This window comes from Meleagris gallopavo, chromosome 7 (assembly GCF_905368555.1).
Source record: "Meleagris gallopavo chromosome 7, MGAL_WU_HG_1.1, whole genome shotgun sequence".
In the NCBI taxonomy this organism is placed as follows: domain Eukaryota; kingdom Metazoa; phylum Chordata; class Aves; order Galliformes; family Phasianidae; genus Meleagris; species Meleagris gallopavo.
Window position 1 is genome coordinate 12,517,191 of NC_139410.1, and position 18,399 is coordinate 12,535,589.

At 45.3% G+C, this 18,399-nt stretch overlaps 1 protein-coding gene across 5 annotated transcripts in view; it reads right to left on the reverse strand.

The window, feature by feature from the left end:
- PARD3B (par-3 family cell polarity regulator beta) overlaps nt 1–14,145 on the reverse strand; it is a 369,189-nt gene extending 355,044 nt beyond the window's left edge. For all 5 annotated transcript variants that reach the window (XM_085228738.1, XM_085228737.1, XM_085228736.1 and 2 more), the window contains exon 1: nt 14,010–14,145. In XM_085228738.1, the coding sequence (XP_085084864.1) occupies nt 14,010–14,129 (120 nt within the window). In that variant the 5' untranslated portion in view covers nt 14,130–14,145. The remainder of the gene's footprint in view (nt 1–14,009) is intronic.
- Nucleotides 14,146–18,399: the final 4,254 nt, after the last annotated feature.

Consider the following 18,399-nt stretch of genomic DNA (forward strand, 5'->3'; position numbering starts at 1 on the left):
TGGTCCATCAGTAAAAGACCACCACCTACTGATCTCCAGTTCATCACTGTATGGTGCTGTTACTTGTCTTTAGCAGAATACAATCTCTAACCTGAAGCTTTTTAATTTGAATATGAAAAAGATAAGACATACTGAAAAAATGCAGAAGTAAGAGAATAAGTCAGTAAGACTCCATCCAGGGTTATTTCTCAGGCTGGTATTTTAGAAGCACCTCTACATTAATGTTTCACTAGAGCAATTCGATTCTAGCGAAATACAGCATGAAAAAGGAGGTATAAAAAAAATGGAAGCCACATAAAGCTGCTCCACAAGCACAGAGATACAATGAATACCAGGTCAAAGTCTGAAGGCAAACAATGGAGTGTGGCTATGGTGCTTTCTGCCATAGAGACAGCATTAAAATAGAGATTAAGAACTTGCAATCGTAATATACCTCCTCATGAAGGGGACATTTTCAGTTAATGCCAATGAGAAAGAGAGAGAGAGAGAGAGAATGTTCTACCATTTAATCATTTTATATTGTACATATATTGCCATGTGATCTATTACAGCCCAGCACATAAGTAACTGATGATTTCTATGAGCACGATAGGCGAGGTGATGCAGCACCATCCATAGCCAAGTAACACTAAGAACCCAACACTCACAAATCACAGCAGGCAGAGCTGACTACAGACGAGATGAGGATGGTGGCAGCCTCAAACTTAGAGCAACCCAGCAGTGGCCTGTTTGCATCCCACAAGCACCCCCAGCCAAGCCTGATGAGTCCCCTGCTCAGCATTTCAGCCAACCACCAGCAGCTGGGCCCCTTCACCGCTCATACCAGAGGTGGGGTTTCCGTTTCATGGGAACATTACTACGGAGTTCCCAAAAACCAACAGATGATCGGTTAAATTCCAATTTGGAATTCTTCAAAAATAAGAGCATTCTGATTTGATACTGAATCTGAATAAGAACTAATCACTAAGTACGTCCCACTACCTGAACATTACTGAATACAATACGGTGTAAAGACGACGTTACAGGGCTGAGGGGTCACACAACCCACACCCTTCCGCTGCACCCCAACATCAAACATTTATGAAGTGTATTTCAGTGAAGAACAAGCATGCAAAACAAAAACAGACAAAGCTCTTTGGATATATATATTTAGAAAAAGACGACCACAAAGACTGCAGCTGTAAGAACTATGACAAAATAGCCCCAGTTGAAACTGAAATGCTTGGTATGCCAGGCTTTGAATTAAAGACAATCCATGAGAATGTAATTCAGAAATGCAAACAGATTTTCATTTATAAACTAATGCCATGTTAGTTGAGAAGGTTAGTTCAAAGCATTCAATACACCTATAGACAGCAAAACCTCAGGGCTGGCTGTAAATTCATTCAGTTCAGCTTGTTGCTAACTCTACACTGAAATATGCCAGATCCTGAACAAAAACTGATGAAGTGCTCAGCAGCTACAAAGAGAGCAGACACCACTTCAGTCCTGCATCTAGATACTATCTGAGATTATTTTATTTACAACTGTTTGGCTTTCCTTTGTTGAAGTGATTAATGCATTCGCAGCTGCCCCAGGAGCGCTTATCAGGAGCCCTCAGAGTTCCAAATGTGTGACTGAGTAACAGCAGACTCCAATCCCCACAGCACAGAATACAAATGCCAGTGAGACAATACAGATCAGGTATGATTACATCCTCTAACACCGTATCATATACGCTGAGCTTTAGACAAAGCTCAAGTAAGGGAAAAAGCCAGCAGTAAATTACAGAAGTGTATCGTTAATTCCACATGGAGAGCCATAACAGATTCTTCTTTGAGAGAGAGAATATCTATTTTTTTTCCTTCCAAACTTATGCAAGGATTTCACAGAAAGCAGCAGGGCAGCACCACAACCCTAACCCCTGCATAAGGCAGGCACTGGGGAGCATGGTCTAGGGCCTGACTCACCATCATGCCCCAAAAACACAGCCATTAGGGCCAAATTTAGGGCCTGGTGCTGGAAATGTGCAAAGACACCCAGGATAGGTTTCAAAACCAAAAGCACTGTAAGTATTTGGAGATGCAAGCTGAGTGCCTTTGAGGCAGAAGTTCATCGCTGCATTACCATGGAAAGAAAAAAGAAAGGAGCGGGAATAATAGATGAACTTAGAACAAGTTGTGCTGGGACAAAAATAAAGCATCCTCAGCCACCCAGGTGTTGGAGCAAGGTCTGGACCAGATGAAACTGATACACGGCAGTTGGTTCTCACATGAAATATTAAATTAACCAGGCTGTACTTCTCAGCAGCAAAAAATACTGAGTTAAGAACGTTCTCAAGGCACAAAGAGCCGGCAAGCACTGCCAAATTCCATAAAGATTAGTCAGCTGTACTGGTTCCGGCAATTGGATGCAGAACACACACGCTGTGAATAGGCCAAATGACCTCTTAACTGCATTGGCAGAAGTAAGTGTTGGAGTCGGGCAAAACCCAAAAATAATCCTCTACTTCTTGAGGTCAACTTCCAGCTTCACTTGACTGAAACACAGAACATCTCAGAATTAATACCTCATCAAAAATTCATGTCATAAAAAATGAAGTGGATATTGGCTAGTTCAAAGATGACAAAGAGAATGAGGTTATTCATTCTGTCATAGAAACTCAGTACCACTGGTGTGCAAAAGTGTTTTCCCCTCCCTTAACAGGAAGTGCAAAAAGGCGTCTTCCTACCTCTCCTCCAAATACCTTCAGAGAAACAGAATCACAAAGGAGTAGGGATGGAAAAATTTTAGAGATCTACAAGGATAGAGAAGACCTCTTCCACACTAACAAAAACACTTTCTGCTCAAACACGAAGACTGATGCGCATCCCAGTCACTGATCTGGGGTAGCTTCCTCCAACCTCCTGAGCAGGGTGGTCTTTCCAGATTTGGAAAGAAGGAGGTGCACTTAGCAGCGTTCCTTTCACAGCTATAGTACAGCACAGCCCTGTAAGGAGAAACTTCACACGACAGTCAGTATGAAAGTTGACTAAATGCTCTATTTGCATATACATTACAACAGTATAGAGACACCATCACAGCCTTCTTTTATTTGCAGTTTGATGCCATTCATCATTCAGACAGATCAGCCCGATGTACTTTTCCACCAGCTAACTTGCTCATTCTTTCTGTGTATCTGAGTACAGTTAAGGAGCCGTAACTCCACATATACCATGCTCAAGTATCTGCAGAAATAACATTTCTCTGAGAAATGCAATGAAAGTATACATGAAGCAAACAGAACATAATGTTGGCATTTTTTTCACAAAAAATGCTCAAAGCTGACCAAGTGATAGGAATGCTTTATCACAAGCATATACTGACAGCAGTACTTGCAGTGTAACATCACCTTCTCATTAACAGAGACTATTATATCACATTTTCCCAGTTCACACGCAGACATTGGTAGAGAGCCCACAACCGACAGGTTCAGCCACAATGTTCTGTGTTCAGTGTTAGGTGTGAAGGCTTTACAGCAAAGTAATTGGACCTACTTCTGCTAAGTGGTAGTTCTATTACTATACACCAGAGCCTTGAAAAAAGGAAAGACACATGCAACAAAGCAGTCAATTCTCATTTAAAAGAGGCTAGCAGGTAAGGAAATAGTCATTGTGCTTAAAGGGAAAAGAAAAACAAATAACTCACTAACATCAGAATTTGCAGGTATATCGGTCCCTTAAGGTTTGTGACTTGGCCTGCAACAGTTCTGGCCGCATTATCAGAAGTCTCTTTTACACTACATTCCCTTAACAAAGTTAGGCTCCAAAACATAAAAACAACAACAACAAAGAAAAAACAAACCCTGAAAATTCATTCATCTTCAGCAAGATTTCAACATTATTTAACAATTAAATCATCAAATTGCAGTCTGTATCTTTGAATATTAAATTACACTCGTCTAAAACCATTATGTAAGGATCGTACTTCACATTCACAGCTTAACAAAATCTAGTTTTTATTTGCCTTCCCAGTTTAAAAAAATTCCTTCCCTTGTTCTCATTCTTCCCCCTTACAGTGCACGAGAAGTTTCAGTTCTGAAACAACACTTAAAGAATGCCAATAGTTCACTGTTTCCTGGAACAGGCTGCCCAGAGAGGTTGTGGATGCCTCGTCTATCCCTGGAGGTGTTCAAGGCCAGATTGGACGGGGCTCTGGGCAGCCTGGTCTAGTATTAAATGGGGAGGTTGGTGGCCCCGCATGTGGCAGGGGGGTTGGAGATTCGTGATCCTTGAGGTCCCTTCCAACCCTGGCTATCCTGTGATTCTGTGATTCACTACAGCCTATTTCGAAGCGACCGTACACAACACGTTACATGGGGCTGAAACCTGCGCTCTCAAGGCAGCTACCAGCACTACATCCTGGATTCTGCTATACTATCAAGTTGGGTTTTATTGCCCTGAAATCCCCACTGATACGCCAAACAGTTAATCTCTAAGCACACAATGCATAAAAGGGTTCATTTCAAACCAGAAAAATGGAAGACACTTATAATCACCACAGCATTCACATTTGAATGACAGCTAAACATAAAGACACATCAAGCATTCAGCCATCTGGAAAGAAGCTGGGATTTTTTCATATTGTCTATTCTCAAACCTTTAAGACAAGAGTCAGAGGTTGACCGAGACTTCCATTTAGCAAGATGCTCTTTTCATATCTATAGCCATTAATAAACTGCAATATGAACAATAAGCCAGGCTTCTCCACTTCCTCTGAATTCAAAAGATGGTTCTGTCATACCAAGATAAACAATGCGTGCATACTGCCAGATGTATGTCACATTTGAAACATCTGAAGTTACCCAAACAGATCTACCTAGTGCCGTTCTCATCCCTTTAAATACCAGGTATTTAACAAAACTATGACAGTGTGAAAATACGGTGTTATTCCAGACAAGAAAGCATACACTGGCAACATATGTAACTGCAGAATTCACGTGTATTAAAATCTATATAACCGAAGTGGGTATTCGGTCTATGCTCCGAGTTAAACAGCAGAATTAAAAGTTGCTGGAAGAAAACAGTAAGAAGCACCTTGCAAGATAGCAGAGCCCCTGACAATGAGAAGGAAAATATAGCCCAACTTCAGTGCTACATTTTTCAATGCTGTGCGAAGGGCGTAATTAAAAAGAAAAAAAAGTACACCATACATACAAAAGCAAATTACCTACACCCTTCAGGTTCTGCCTTGTTGTAACTATTTCCCCAAAACACTAATCCTATTCAGATGGAAGATGGTCCAAAGCACCATTTTCCCTGCCTCATGGATTACAGGGATGGATGACACTGGCACACTCCCATCTCACCCACCTTGCTTCAGGTGAAAGTAAACAAAAAGAGTAACAGCTCTGACTGATTTTGCTCTTCCGGCAGGCTCAAAAATAGGGGAAAAACAAAGAAAAAAAAAAAGGATTGAATGCAACAATAACTGTACGGGGGAAAAAAAGACTCAGAAGCAATGTACTTGAAATGCACAGGCCATGAGTGTTCTCTCAAGCATTTCTGAGCTATGCTGGGTATTTTGAGCAAAAATTAATTCTTACTTCTGCTATTTGGAAAGCTAGCAGAGCAGTTCCTATTGGAGTCTTTCAGGTCAAATTATCCAAAAAATTGCTCCCAAAAACATTCGTATAGAACACTTCATTGGGTTTTCAAGTGCTAATCTTCTTGCCTAACACAAAGAGTTGTCACTGATCATCCATAATGCTAGTTTCTCCACTCTCACAACTACCTTTCCCCCTACTTTTTTCCACAGACACATAAGCAAACCTTGCCTCAGAACTGTGCTGCACCAAGCTGGTCTCTGTGCACAATGTCAACACATCCAGGAACATTCCTCTCTTTCTCGTCCAACATAACCATTTCAGATTTCCAGCTCTTTAAGGAGTTTTCTTTTTGCACATTATAATGCCAGAAACTCTTCAAACAGTTGTTCAGAACACATTTGGTACAAGCAGCAGAGGAAAATTAATTGTGAATTGGCAGCAGCTAAATTTTTTTGCATAAGCATCATTCTGGGGGAGCTGAGGACATTAACTCCCTTTAGTCCCTAAATATCTCAGCAAGTCTTTCCCATGTAAACCTGGGTAGATTCAGTTCTTTTCTAATCTTCCATTCTTTGGCCAAAGGTTGAGGTTGATGTACCGGAAGCAAATGAAAACAGCCAAGTTGCCAATATCAGCTAAAAAATGCTGTAATATTTCTTTAATAAAGGAACCACTAGGAACTGACTGAATGAATGTAGTACCCAGTTTCTGGGAAATATGCTGACAAAGAATCTGACATCAGTATACTGCTGGAATCTGCCCTACAGAATTTAAAGCTGAGGGGTTGGATCTAGCAGAGGATACAAAGACAACTTCTGCAAAGAAAATCTCAGCACAGTAAGTATCCCAAAGAAAAAGCAGCTGAAGTTAATCAGTCAAAGCAAAGTAGGCCAGATTTTTGGCAAGCTAAAGTAGACCAGATATTTCCTAAAGTCAGAAAAATAAAAAAAGAGCTTGTAAAAATGATCCAATAGATTGTTGACAACCAACTGGCATTTATTTTATTAGAAAAAAATTATACATTAGCAAAAATCTTTATTAGAGTTAATAACTTTTTAGCTCAAGATAAGTGGTTTGGAGTTAAACTGCATTTTCAAGAAGAGTTCACATCTGACTGACGGAATAATGTCTTCATCTCTTTTTCCTGTGGGCTTAAACAGTCACTGATTTTTTATTTATTTATTTATTTTTCCAGTCAAGCCCTTTGGAGGCTTCAGGGAGCCAATAAGAAAACCTGCTGTATCACTTTGGTTTCTATACAGGCTTTCATCTAGACTAATTCACAGTTCAAGACAAAGGAAAATAATTGATAAAAAAAAATTATTTAAAGAAGTAATTAAAGCACTGAACACAAGGCATGAAGATAATTTAAAACCAGAAGGTTCAAAGAAATGCACAAGTGAGATTCAGCATGATCACCTGTACTGCAAAACCATTTGGAGCCACAGAACCCCATCTTTAAAGGGGAATCCTAAGTCGGAAAAAAATGAAGTCTGGCCATCCAGCTGCTCACCTCCACCCATCACACAAACCCTGAGATCCCACATACCAGCCCCTCCTCATTCATCTTCCTGCCTATCTGCCATTCCTATCAAAAGGATCATCCTTATTACAGCGTGAAGGAAGGGGCTTCTTTCAAGAATTCTTTTTCATAGCAGAATAAGAAAAGAAGAAGAGCAGCAAAGAGGCCTCACTGTGGCAGTAGCTGCTGCCAGCACACATCCACAAACCCAGAGGACAACGTGCCTGAACCACCCAATGCAGGAGTATCATCAGGAGCAAACCTAAGCACTGGAGCAGGGCCACGGCACCTGCCACAGCAAAGCGACGATGTGAGCTCTGCATGGAGATACTGGCAGCACAGAAATTACACATTTGCACTAGAGAGTAAGTCAAACTTCGATGACAGACTGAAACATCGCAATGGTTCACTTAATGGAGGTATCTATGGCAAAATCACTACGCATAAGAAATAACCACTTACAGAAACAAGTCTTACATATTTCTTCTTTAAAGCAAGGCTAATGATCCAAAGAAGTCCTATCCAGTGCATTCAGTAATTTTGTAAAAAAAAAAAAAAAAAAAAAAAAAAAGTTTGCTGCACGTGAAAGATTTTGAAGTAAAACTGCACAAGGAATAAATTACTGGTAAGTATTAGAGAATTACCACAACAACATACTAGGAGAACACTTTAATTAAGGGAGACACTACATATCATACTGCACAGTCCTTCCCCACAGCTCTTGTAATGTGTCAATTCACTAAGATTTGCATGAGAAGGAGCATCTTCAGTTTAACAGTGTACTTAGGGCACCGCCTGGTCTGTGGTATTTGAAGCTTGTTTCTGTTAATAAATGATTCCCAGGAGCCTGTCTCATCTGGTCAGCCAGTGCCCAACATACAGTAGGTATATCCTTATGCTTAAGCAAAATTCAAGACTGAAATATAAAAATCACAAAGCAGAATCTGTTCTCAACAGTACAAACTGCTCCAGCCCTTCAAGCATCAGCACAGCCACAAAGGATGGAACGCAGGCATCTTAATATGGAGCTGGAGGGAGTTTTCAGTAATGAAGCAATAGGTCTTCCTGCCTAGGAATGCTGCAGTTATGACATTAGCATTATTAGGAAAGCCTAAAGAACGTCATGCTCACTGGGGGAGGAAATCTGCTGCTTCAGTAGCAGGATGCGAGATGGCGTGGTGTGGCACAATCCAACTGACTTACCATAGGGAGCAGCTAAGGAGGAAAGCAGTCACACAGCATTAACCCAAAGATAAGAACTGCATCCATTAAAAAACAAAAACTTTGGGTTTTTAAGACAGTACTAACAGAATACAACCCTCCATTTCCCAATACTTAGAAAGACACTAAAATGGGATTTTATGCAGCAAGCAAAAGCATCTCTCAGTGCCATCCCATGCCAGAAGGGATTTTTTCTAACATCAAAACTGTCATACTGCACAGTACTTCCCCAGCTGGAAATAAAGATATGAAAAACACTGTTTGGGGGTTGAATTTCTTCTTCACTTCCCTAGAAGACTACTCAGAGCTTGTGCACATATGGGCAAGGAGCACCAGGAATCAGCCACTACTGAGGACTTCAATGGCTTCCATCCACAGCTGCTTTAACGCCCACTTAGTACAAAATCTTTGCTGTCTCTCAAGTAATAACAACTGATAGTACTCAGAACTTGATAAATCCCATCTGGGAGACAAAAATGAAAGCTCTGTGTTATCACACAGATTGATGCCTGACCTGCACTATTTCCAGGAGGAGTTACTCTCATTTTGCCTGCTGAATTTCCACTAGTTTTACCCAGCTCTATCCTTTAGCAAAGCTTCTGCCCTCGAACAAATTAACATCAGCTAACTTCATGCTCAGCCAAAAGCACAAGTTACTGGCAGCAGTCTGCTTCTTAAGAGGAAGAAAAAAAAAAAAAGAAAAAAAAAAAAAGGCATCCAACAATTTATTTTTCAAGTTACATAAGTACACGAAGTCTTATAAGACATTTTGTATGACAAGTCTGACTTTCAGTCCAACAGCAGTTTTTGTTTGGATTATAAACACCTGCTCAAAAGAGAAAAGGAGATTGGAAATCTACCAAAAAATCATTACATCAACGCTAGTGGCTATGAAGCAGTACAGAAGAAGACTACAACATTTTATGCAGAATTGATAAAAAAAACACCGCCACTTTTAACTCTCAGTGGTTCAAAATCACCTTACAATTTAATTAAATAGAAAGCCACCATCAGCAGCTCATACACAGTTCCCCCTCCCAACATGTATGTAACACCCATGCATGGAGGAACACAATCAATGTGTGGCAGGTATTCAGCAATAAGCCCACAGCACACTGCTCAGAGCATTAAGTATTTATACAGCTCAAAGGACAGAGCTTCTACATCTTTGCCAACTGATCACAGCTATAGCAATCCAATTCTTCCATGCTTAAACTCATGATTTCTTAACTCATAAATCTGGAGGGCAAGTGAAATTAGCAGTCTAGGACATACAACTTACAAAGCAAGTTCCAGGTCAAGAGCATCTTGTTTCCTGTGAAGTCATCACTTAAGAAATACTCATAAAAACACACTGTGAAACTTATTTAAACTATGGAATTGTTTTGTTTCGCTATTACTTAAACTAGGAAAAGAGCCTACTTTGATAGCAGGCTCTGTGAAAACACCATTGTGACTGCCGAGGCCACAAAGACACATGCCTACCCATGCCTGAGAAACTCCTACCCTTGCTTTTCACCTGATCCCCTTCCAAGATTTCAGCAGCTCCGCCTAACCCCAGTGGCAAACCAGCCGACCGACAGAAACACACCACACAGCCACACTGCAACAATGAATCCAGGAACAGCTAAGAAAAAAAATATTTGTCAAAAGTATCTCCTGCACAATCAATGACAGTTACAAGTTAAGGATACAACTCGTACAAAAAAAACTCACTCTTCCCTCACTCCAAAGTTATTTCCAGTATAAATGAAGTATCACTAGCATGGTTAAGTCAATAACAGTGTTACATAAAATATTTTGAAGTAATCGCCTCCTTCCTTTTCTTTACCCCTCCTGCTCACGTGCACTCCTCTCCTGGACACGAGTCAGTTGCCATCAACTCACACAACTGTAATGGAAAAGCAGCGTGTCGAGTTTTATTCTTATTTAGCCTGCTATCATAGCAGACAAACCTGACGGTTCTCACATACACTGATATCTTCTGAAGAAATACGTTCTGTTTCTGCAAACATTTTTGTAAGCATCGAGTTCTGAGTAAAAGCAAATTGCCATGTCCCTCTCCCCCCACTCAGTGTTCTCAGAGAAACTGCAGGAAGAAACCTACAGCTCTGTCTGCCTGTTGGCTGGTTTACAACGCAGAACATCATTGCAGAAAATCATCACTTTGTGGGGCAGACAAGAATAAGGAGAAAGGGAACGATCTACTTTTAATTTTTCTTTTTTAGTAAGAATGAGAATGTGAGCTAGACAGTCAACCTGCAGCTCTTCCAATCCATCTAACTTGAGAAGACAGCCAGTACCATCTCAGCCTCACCATTTTTTCCTCCACTCACAAACACATCATTCTCAAATCAACTCAGCCACTGTTATTACTGCTTCCCATTCGGTCTGACTGCCAACTGAAGCTACCACCACCATTGCAGAATCAATTGCTGGCTTTTACACAACCTCTTCAGTGGGAAACACATGCTCCAATGCTCAACACAACTGTTCATCAAGCCCATGCAAGACAGTCCAACTAATATTTGGCCACATCAGCACTCCCAACAGGAGGCCCACAGACATGGAAACCTCACTCACTTGAGCAAAGAACCCTAGCTACAGGTAACTAGCAAGTGCTCCCCAAGGCACCACGGAATACCAAGCTACTAGAAATAGCAGAGAACTGGGCTGACAAGGGATCACTAATGCTGCTGGATCCTCTACCAGCAGGAAGCCTGAGCACACACACTTCCCAACAGCAAAAGTAGATCCCAACTTGCAGATCCCATCAAACGTCACTGCACTGAAACACAGTTACCTCCTGAGATGAGACACTTCTCTGAAAACTTATCTACAAGGAGATGATTAACAAAATATTTTCTTAAATCCAAGCCAATTCACATTATGCAGCCCCAGAGCAAACATTCTCTTAGTTGATGCTATCTCAGCAGAGTTATATTCTCCACAGTCAGAGATTTGCCCATTCAGAACTACAACAGTACCTTAAAAATCACTGCTAAGATCCAAAACAGCAAAACATAATCATTTGGGTTCTTCAGCTGCAGCAAAGATCCCGTATTTTGTTTTGGTTAATGGCAGCAATTGAGCTCTCACAATGAAATTTCACCAAGAAATCAAACCGAATTTGCCGAGAAAACCCAGTAGGCTGCAACAACCCATTGCTTGCTGAGTTCTCAGCTATTTACCAAAAGTCTCATAGAAACGCAAGACTTGGCCATTTGTTGTCTCAACAATGCAAGTGTAAAGAGGTGCCGAGTACTGTAAGTCTATCACAAACAGAAATGCAAATACCTTACAATATAAGTGAATTAATATTCTAATCTCACATCTTCCCCTCTACCAGACACGAGAAATCCATTGCATGACTGCAGTGTAATAGCAAAATTCTGCTTCCAGAAGAACCCTTGAAACACAAAGCCTCTCACACACATTTCTGGGGCATTTGAAAGTACCAAAACAAAGACAAAATTCCCGACGCTTGTATCCTAGCTACCTTCTTCATTTTTCATTCTGCAGCTATGAGGGATGTTCCAATGTTCCTTATACCCATTTTCCTGTCTTCTCCAAATACTTCAGGCATTGTAACAATAACATTTTCCAAAAAACATTCTTTGCTTTTTAAAAGCTGTTAACGCTCAAAAATTACATAAAGCACACCAAGTGCCAACAGCAACAGCAGTATTCTGCCACAGGAAGCATTCCAAACATTCTAAATATTTTGAAAAGGAAAACAAATCTTCAGTTATCTTTCACACAAACCTGTTTGTGCGCCCACAGTACTGAACAGATCTCAGCTGATTATCCTGAAATTCTCTGGGTCTCCCATTCTTTGAGAGTTTATGTTGTAGTAACAAAAAATTTTTAAGTTTTGAAAATTGAATCATAGAACAAGTAGGGAAAAAAAAGAAAATAGTGGAACACCCAACCCCTCGAACTGTTTGTGGAGTGAGCATGAACTGTCAAACCAACCCCAAATTTTAGCTCTGCAAAGAGCATTAACTCCAGATAATGTTTGATGAGATAAGACAAAAATCAATCTCCTTATCTTCTTGGCTAGTTCCACTGCAAAATGTGTGGAATACAGAGCAATTAATCAAAGCATTGCCAAAAAGAAGAAAAAGGAAAAAAAAAAAAAAAAAAGGGGCAACCAAAAACACCTGCTTAGACTTCCAGTGAAGAAGAGGGAGAGAGAGAGCACATAAGTCACCCAACTTTTACTGACTTGAACTAAAACCCGTTCTGTATTTCTCAGGCCCTTAGGCTGCTTCTCCCCTTCCTACCTCCCTGCCAGTCCTCTTGCAAGTTCTGGACCACCACTGCTCAATGCGATCAGTGATTTCTGACCACACAGGCCTGTACCTACTGCACCCATCCACGATGCAGAACAGGGAACCAATGAAGTCTGAAGTCTGAACTGCAGCCTCTGGCTGTCCTACTCAGGAGACTGGATGCTTCAGACCTCACATCCTCTGAAAGTGGCATAACAGATGACTGCTGAGCATGAAAATCATCATCTACCACCTGAATAAACTGGATACAAAACCTTCAGACATTACACTGCACATCCCTTGAGATGCTGGGCTTTTTCCCAGTATACACTGACTGCTGAGTCTTCTGGAACAGGCGGGGCCCTTACCTACAAAAGCAGAGATCCTGCTGTCCCTTGAAAACAAACAAACAACAACAAAAAACTCCAAGAAGAAGAAAATAAGAGGTTGTGGAGCTGTGGGGACAGGGGAGGTGATGCATTTATATATCACAGAAGCTTTTTAGGCCACCTTTCAGCTGTCGCCATGGCACTAACTCCAGGCCCATCACAGACACGGGCTGAGATCAAATTTGAAATTTACACATTCACCTCAACCATAACGGTGGTTTCTGATAAACCCCATTCCTGAGCGGCAGTGAGACACCCATCTCTAAGCTTTGAGGCACACATCAGCACACATCGCACCAACTGTCGGCCATAACAGCATGACAACACTACCAAGGCGTTGCAGGTATCGCACACACACAACATTCACTGGAAGATCTTTATACAAAACGTGTCAGGCTGTAAACATTAAGGCCACCGAAAGCACTGCAGACAATGACCGCTATCAGCTGTATTCAGCTGCTGGCAATGGATCTAATGCATCAGAAGTTTCCCTCAGAATAAACCTGCAAAGCAGAACGAGACCGTTACTCCCAGTTCCATAGTGGGGCAAGCACACAGCGACGGGCAGAGGAGAAAGCAGCCCGGGGCATCCAGCAGCGCCCGGTGCAGCAGTGCCAGGCCTCACGAGGGCCCGCGGCCGGCAGGTCCCGCGCGCAGTGCCAGGCCTCCCACCAGCGCCATGCGGAACTCCGCAGCTGCCTCTGTCCGGGGGGAGGAGGGGACGACAAAGGGAAGGGTATTTTTCCGTTCTTCGGCACAACCCGAGAACTCGTCGCGCACGCCGGCGGTCGCCTCCCGACGCGGGCGGCACGCACGGAACAGCCGGTGCGGGACAGCACGGGTCAGATGGAAGCGGCGCGAGTTCCGTTCGCGTCCGAACCGAGTTTGTTTGTCAACACGCAGGGCGAGAACGCGAGGAGCCCTCGGGCACCGGCCCGCACGGCCGCGGCGCCCCGCCGCCCGCCGAGCCCCGGCTGCACCCCGCGGGCGGCCCGCACGGCCCCTGCCCCCGGCCGCGGCCCGCCCCCCGCGCTCACCTTCTCCTGGGCCTTGCGGTAGCGCTGCAGGGCCTGCTGGGTCAGGTCCCGCACGCGGAGCCGCCCGTCCTTGCAGGGCACCACGATCCCGGTCCGCCCGAAGCACACGGTCACTTTCATCTCAGCGCCGCGCCATGCCCCGCCGGCCCCGCCACAAACGCGGCCCGGCCCGGCTCGGGGGGGCAGCGCAGGTGCGGCCCGGGAGCGCCGGCAGGTGCGTGGCCCCGGCCCCGCGGCGCGGGCGGGCCGGCAGGTGCGCGCTGTGCCCCGGGGCCGCGCACGGGCAGCGCCGGGAGCGAGGCCGCGGCCGGCGGCCTCCCTTCCGCCGCGGCGGGCCGCTGTGCCCGCCCCTCCCCGCCCGGCTCCTCTCCGGGGAGGCGCGGGCCGAGCCGGGCCGGGCGGGGCGGCCCCTCGCGGCGGGGCTCGGCGCGGGTCGGGGCGGCGCGGCGGCGGACCGGGAGCGAGGGGGCCGCGAGCGAGGGAGTCGCGGCGGGGTCTCGGCTCCCCGCGGGATGCGGCCGCGAGCGCCGCGCGGGCCCGGGCACGCGCACGGGGTCACGGCACGCGGCCGGGGCGGCGCGGTGCGCGGCCCGATCCGAGGGAACGGCGTGCAGCTGCGTGCGGGGGTCGGGCCGAGCTTAGGTTTTGCACCGGACGGCGGTGGGCACGGCCCCGAGCTGCACGAGAACGAGCGGCGTTAGAACGACGCTCTCGGGCGTAGGGATTGGTTTTTGGGTGCGGAGCTGGGAGTTGGTTCGGTGGTCTGTCTGCGTGACCCAAGGATTGACGTGCCGTGACCCCGTGGCCGTGTGGCCCTCGCCGTGGCAGAAGCAGCAGAACGAGCCGTGTACGGGCGTCCACCGCCCAGCCCTCACCCACCGCGATCCATCCCACGTGCAGTGGTGCGGAGCACAAAATATCTGCTCTGCCCCGTGCAGCAGCGCACAGGCACGTGGCCCCTTGCAGCCGCATCCCCGTACCTTGCATACAGCAAAGCAACAGCGCGGCTTGCCCTGCGTCCTGCCTTCCCTGCTCCATGTGGTGCTGGGCAGGGCCCCGTGCCATGTGTGCTACTGGATCTGTGTGCCCTCACTCTGACACGGGGCAGCCCGGCACTGCTGCGGTCACAGCAGATCAATCTGCCCACAGAAATCCATACAACTGAAAGTCACCACAAACCAACAAAAAAAGCGGTATAAAAATACCTCAAAACCACAGCGTGACGTCACACAGCACATGGGGACTGCTACTGCAGTATGAATGAACGCCCCACCAGCTTGGACGTGTGGGCAGCTCGTGTTCTGTGCTGCATAACAACCGCACACCAGTGCTAGAACCATAGAAACATTGGAGTTGGAATGAGCTCTTAAAGACCATCTGGTCTAACCCTATGCAATGAACAGAGACACCTACAGCTCCATCAGGGGCTCAGAGCCCCATCCAGCCTGACCTTGAGTGTCTGTGGGGACATGGCATCCACCACATCTCTGGGCAACCTGTGCCCTTACTGTAAAAAACTGTTTCCTATAACCAATAATACCTAGAGAGAAGCTGTGGAGCAGGCAGGCTGGGCTAGCCACGCTGCAGACTGAGTGGGATGTGGTTGGACAGAGCCACACAAACCCCAGCAAGCAGAAGGTTTGTGTTGGTCCTGCAGGAGCAGCATGGGCTGAGTCTGGGGCTGCTGCAGTGGCCCCAGGAACAAGAACTCCTCTGCTTAACAAATCCTGGCATGCGTCCATCAACCTATAGGATTTCTGGGTAAGTTACAGGGAAATAGGCTACGAGACCATACAGAGGGCTGCCCAGGGTATGGATGTGGGCTTGTGTGTGCAAGTGCACAAATGTACATCCAATATGCTCTGAACCAGAAAAAAAAAAAAAAAAAAACTTTTTTTTTTCTACAGAGCAAAGAAGCTCAGAGGAAGAAGAGCACTGCTTCTTCAGCAGTGCCCACACCATTACTCCTCCCAGCTGTTGCTAGGACATATGGTCCTAGCAGAGGTACGGCCTTGGTTGCTGAGCACAGATTTTGGGTTAATGATTGACAATGAGAATAAAGGCTGTTCTCCCTCTGCCCCTCTCTGTTTATGAGCAAGGTGTGACACATGGAGATCTCCTCTAAATGTGCACTTCAACCTTACAGAAACCGAGACTGTATTTAATTATCACACACCAGCAAGGGGAGGAAAGTCTGCAGCAGAGCCTCCACTGCATTCCCTATCTGACAGTGCTTGTCTGGGCTGTGCGCGCTATCGCAGATCAGACACTGCGTGCTGTGGGTGCAGCCCATGTTTGTTTACTCCGAAACAGCCCCAAAGCCTTTGAAGCCAGTGGGTAACAATTAACACCTACATGGCGAGGATTTGCCTGCAACATCTTTGGGCATTACCTCTGCACAATGGCCTGAAAACAAGCCCTGGCTGATCAGAGAGCTGTTGGGAGGCATTCTTCTGGGGGTGGGTGAGGAGGGTGCTGCACTTTCTCCACTGGTGAGCCTCCCTGCAGCACAGAAAGCCAGCAGCACAGAAAGCCAGCACATACATCTAAGAAATTAGTCATCACTATCCTCCTTATTCTAAGGAAAATGCACCAACTTTTAAAACCGATTAATAATGGGCTCTTGTTCTCACTGAACTGTGGTGAAGGAGCCGCCTGCTCAGCTCTGGCTGACACCCAGGCCATGCTCTGCCCTGAGACCATCAGCCTGCACATGCCACACTCTGGCATTGCCCCAGAAGGACTCCTGCTCCCCGCTGCCCCAGCTGCTCCTTCCCATCCATTCCCTTTCATGTGCCAGCAAGCACAGTTGCAGCTCTGTGCAATGCTGTAGAAAACTGATTCCTGTGATTTAAAAAAAAAAAAAAAATTGCCAGATTAGTTTTCATCCAAATTGGTTCTGCAGAAACCAGAAAATCAGCAGCCCTCAGAGCTTGGTGCTGTGGCAGGGCATACCACGTGTGCCGGCCTGGGGGCACGGTGCATCAGGACGATGATGTCTCCCCAGGGCTCACACTGGCTGACAGCGCTTGGCAGGCAGCCTGGCTGCAAGGGCTTCATGCATAAATACATGTACATGGCCATGAGATACGCTCCTGACATTCACATATCAGTTTCGCAAGAGGGGATGATCGGATTTAACAGCTCGCTGTCACTGCTGTTGTTCTTCCTCCCCTCCCGTTGCCCTTTCCCACCCACCGCTCCTTGGATATCTCCATGAGCCTCTTTGACATACCATGCTGTGCCAGCGCCATGGCTGGTGCACACAACCCTTTGCACAAGCATAAGGCTTCCTCACCATGCTGCCTGGTGCTGGGGCAGTGCCCTCGGGGCATCCCAGCCCAGCTGCTGCAGCTACCATGTTAGCACGGGGCCAGCCGGCACGCTGCATGTAAGGCTTCCCAATTCATAGTCGTCTAGGCTGAATGGCCCTTGCAGTTTCTCTGTTACTACTGGAAATGGCAATAGGGATCATTGGTACTTTGTTTTTATGTCTTTGAGACCTTATCTGAAGATATCCAGTCTGCCAGTGCCAGTAAAGATTCTCAAGCATTGTGCCAGCAGACATGGGCTAGTTGAGCAACTTGCCTAAGAGCACAGAGGAGATGTTCCTCGTTTTGCTGCTAACATGACAACACAAGCTCTGACCTTTAATTTCTGGCTCTCAGCAGCACCTCTCTCCCTGGTGCTGTCACCAACAGTGTGTTGCTGATTGACGTCAGTGGCCATGGCTCCCAGAGAAGCTCCCACAGTGCTCCTGGTTGGTCTCTTTTCCACCATTAATAAACCATGTAAGAGGGACAGAGTGATCCTTGAGCACCATTACGCTCCAAACGTGCCACAAATGTGTTTCTGTAGGCACTGCCTTTGTTCTTGGTCCCCAGCTGATTTGGGCTTGGGAATAAAGTTGAAACCAAATGAAAAGATGAACCAGAACTAGATGAAAAGATAATACACTGTCAATGAAATCTGCCTTGTAACCTCTGGAGATCTGATTTGTGATTCTTCAAACTTTTCTTCTGTTAACACAGTTGAATACATTTGTTTGCTCCTTCCTGCATGTTGTTACCAGCAAAACCTCCAATTACTAAAGGCAAAAAAGGTCATAATTCCTGCTGGTTGTATTTTGCATTTCTCCTAGCCTGGATAATGAAAATCAATAAAACCACTTTCCCTGCCAAGTCTCAGTGGTACAATGTTGGTGAATAAAGGGAGAGCAAACTAACAGCGTTCTTGAGAACTGTGGTAGAATTAAAAAAAAAAAAAATACAATTAAAAAAAATCTATCTGCAAGCTACTTAAAGTCACATTGTTCCAAAGTTTAACCTCAGCCTCATTTAAAGTTGAAATAATAAATAAAGGAATTGTGATATAGACTTGCAAAGTAAGA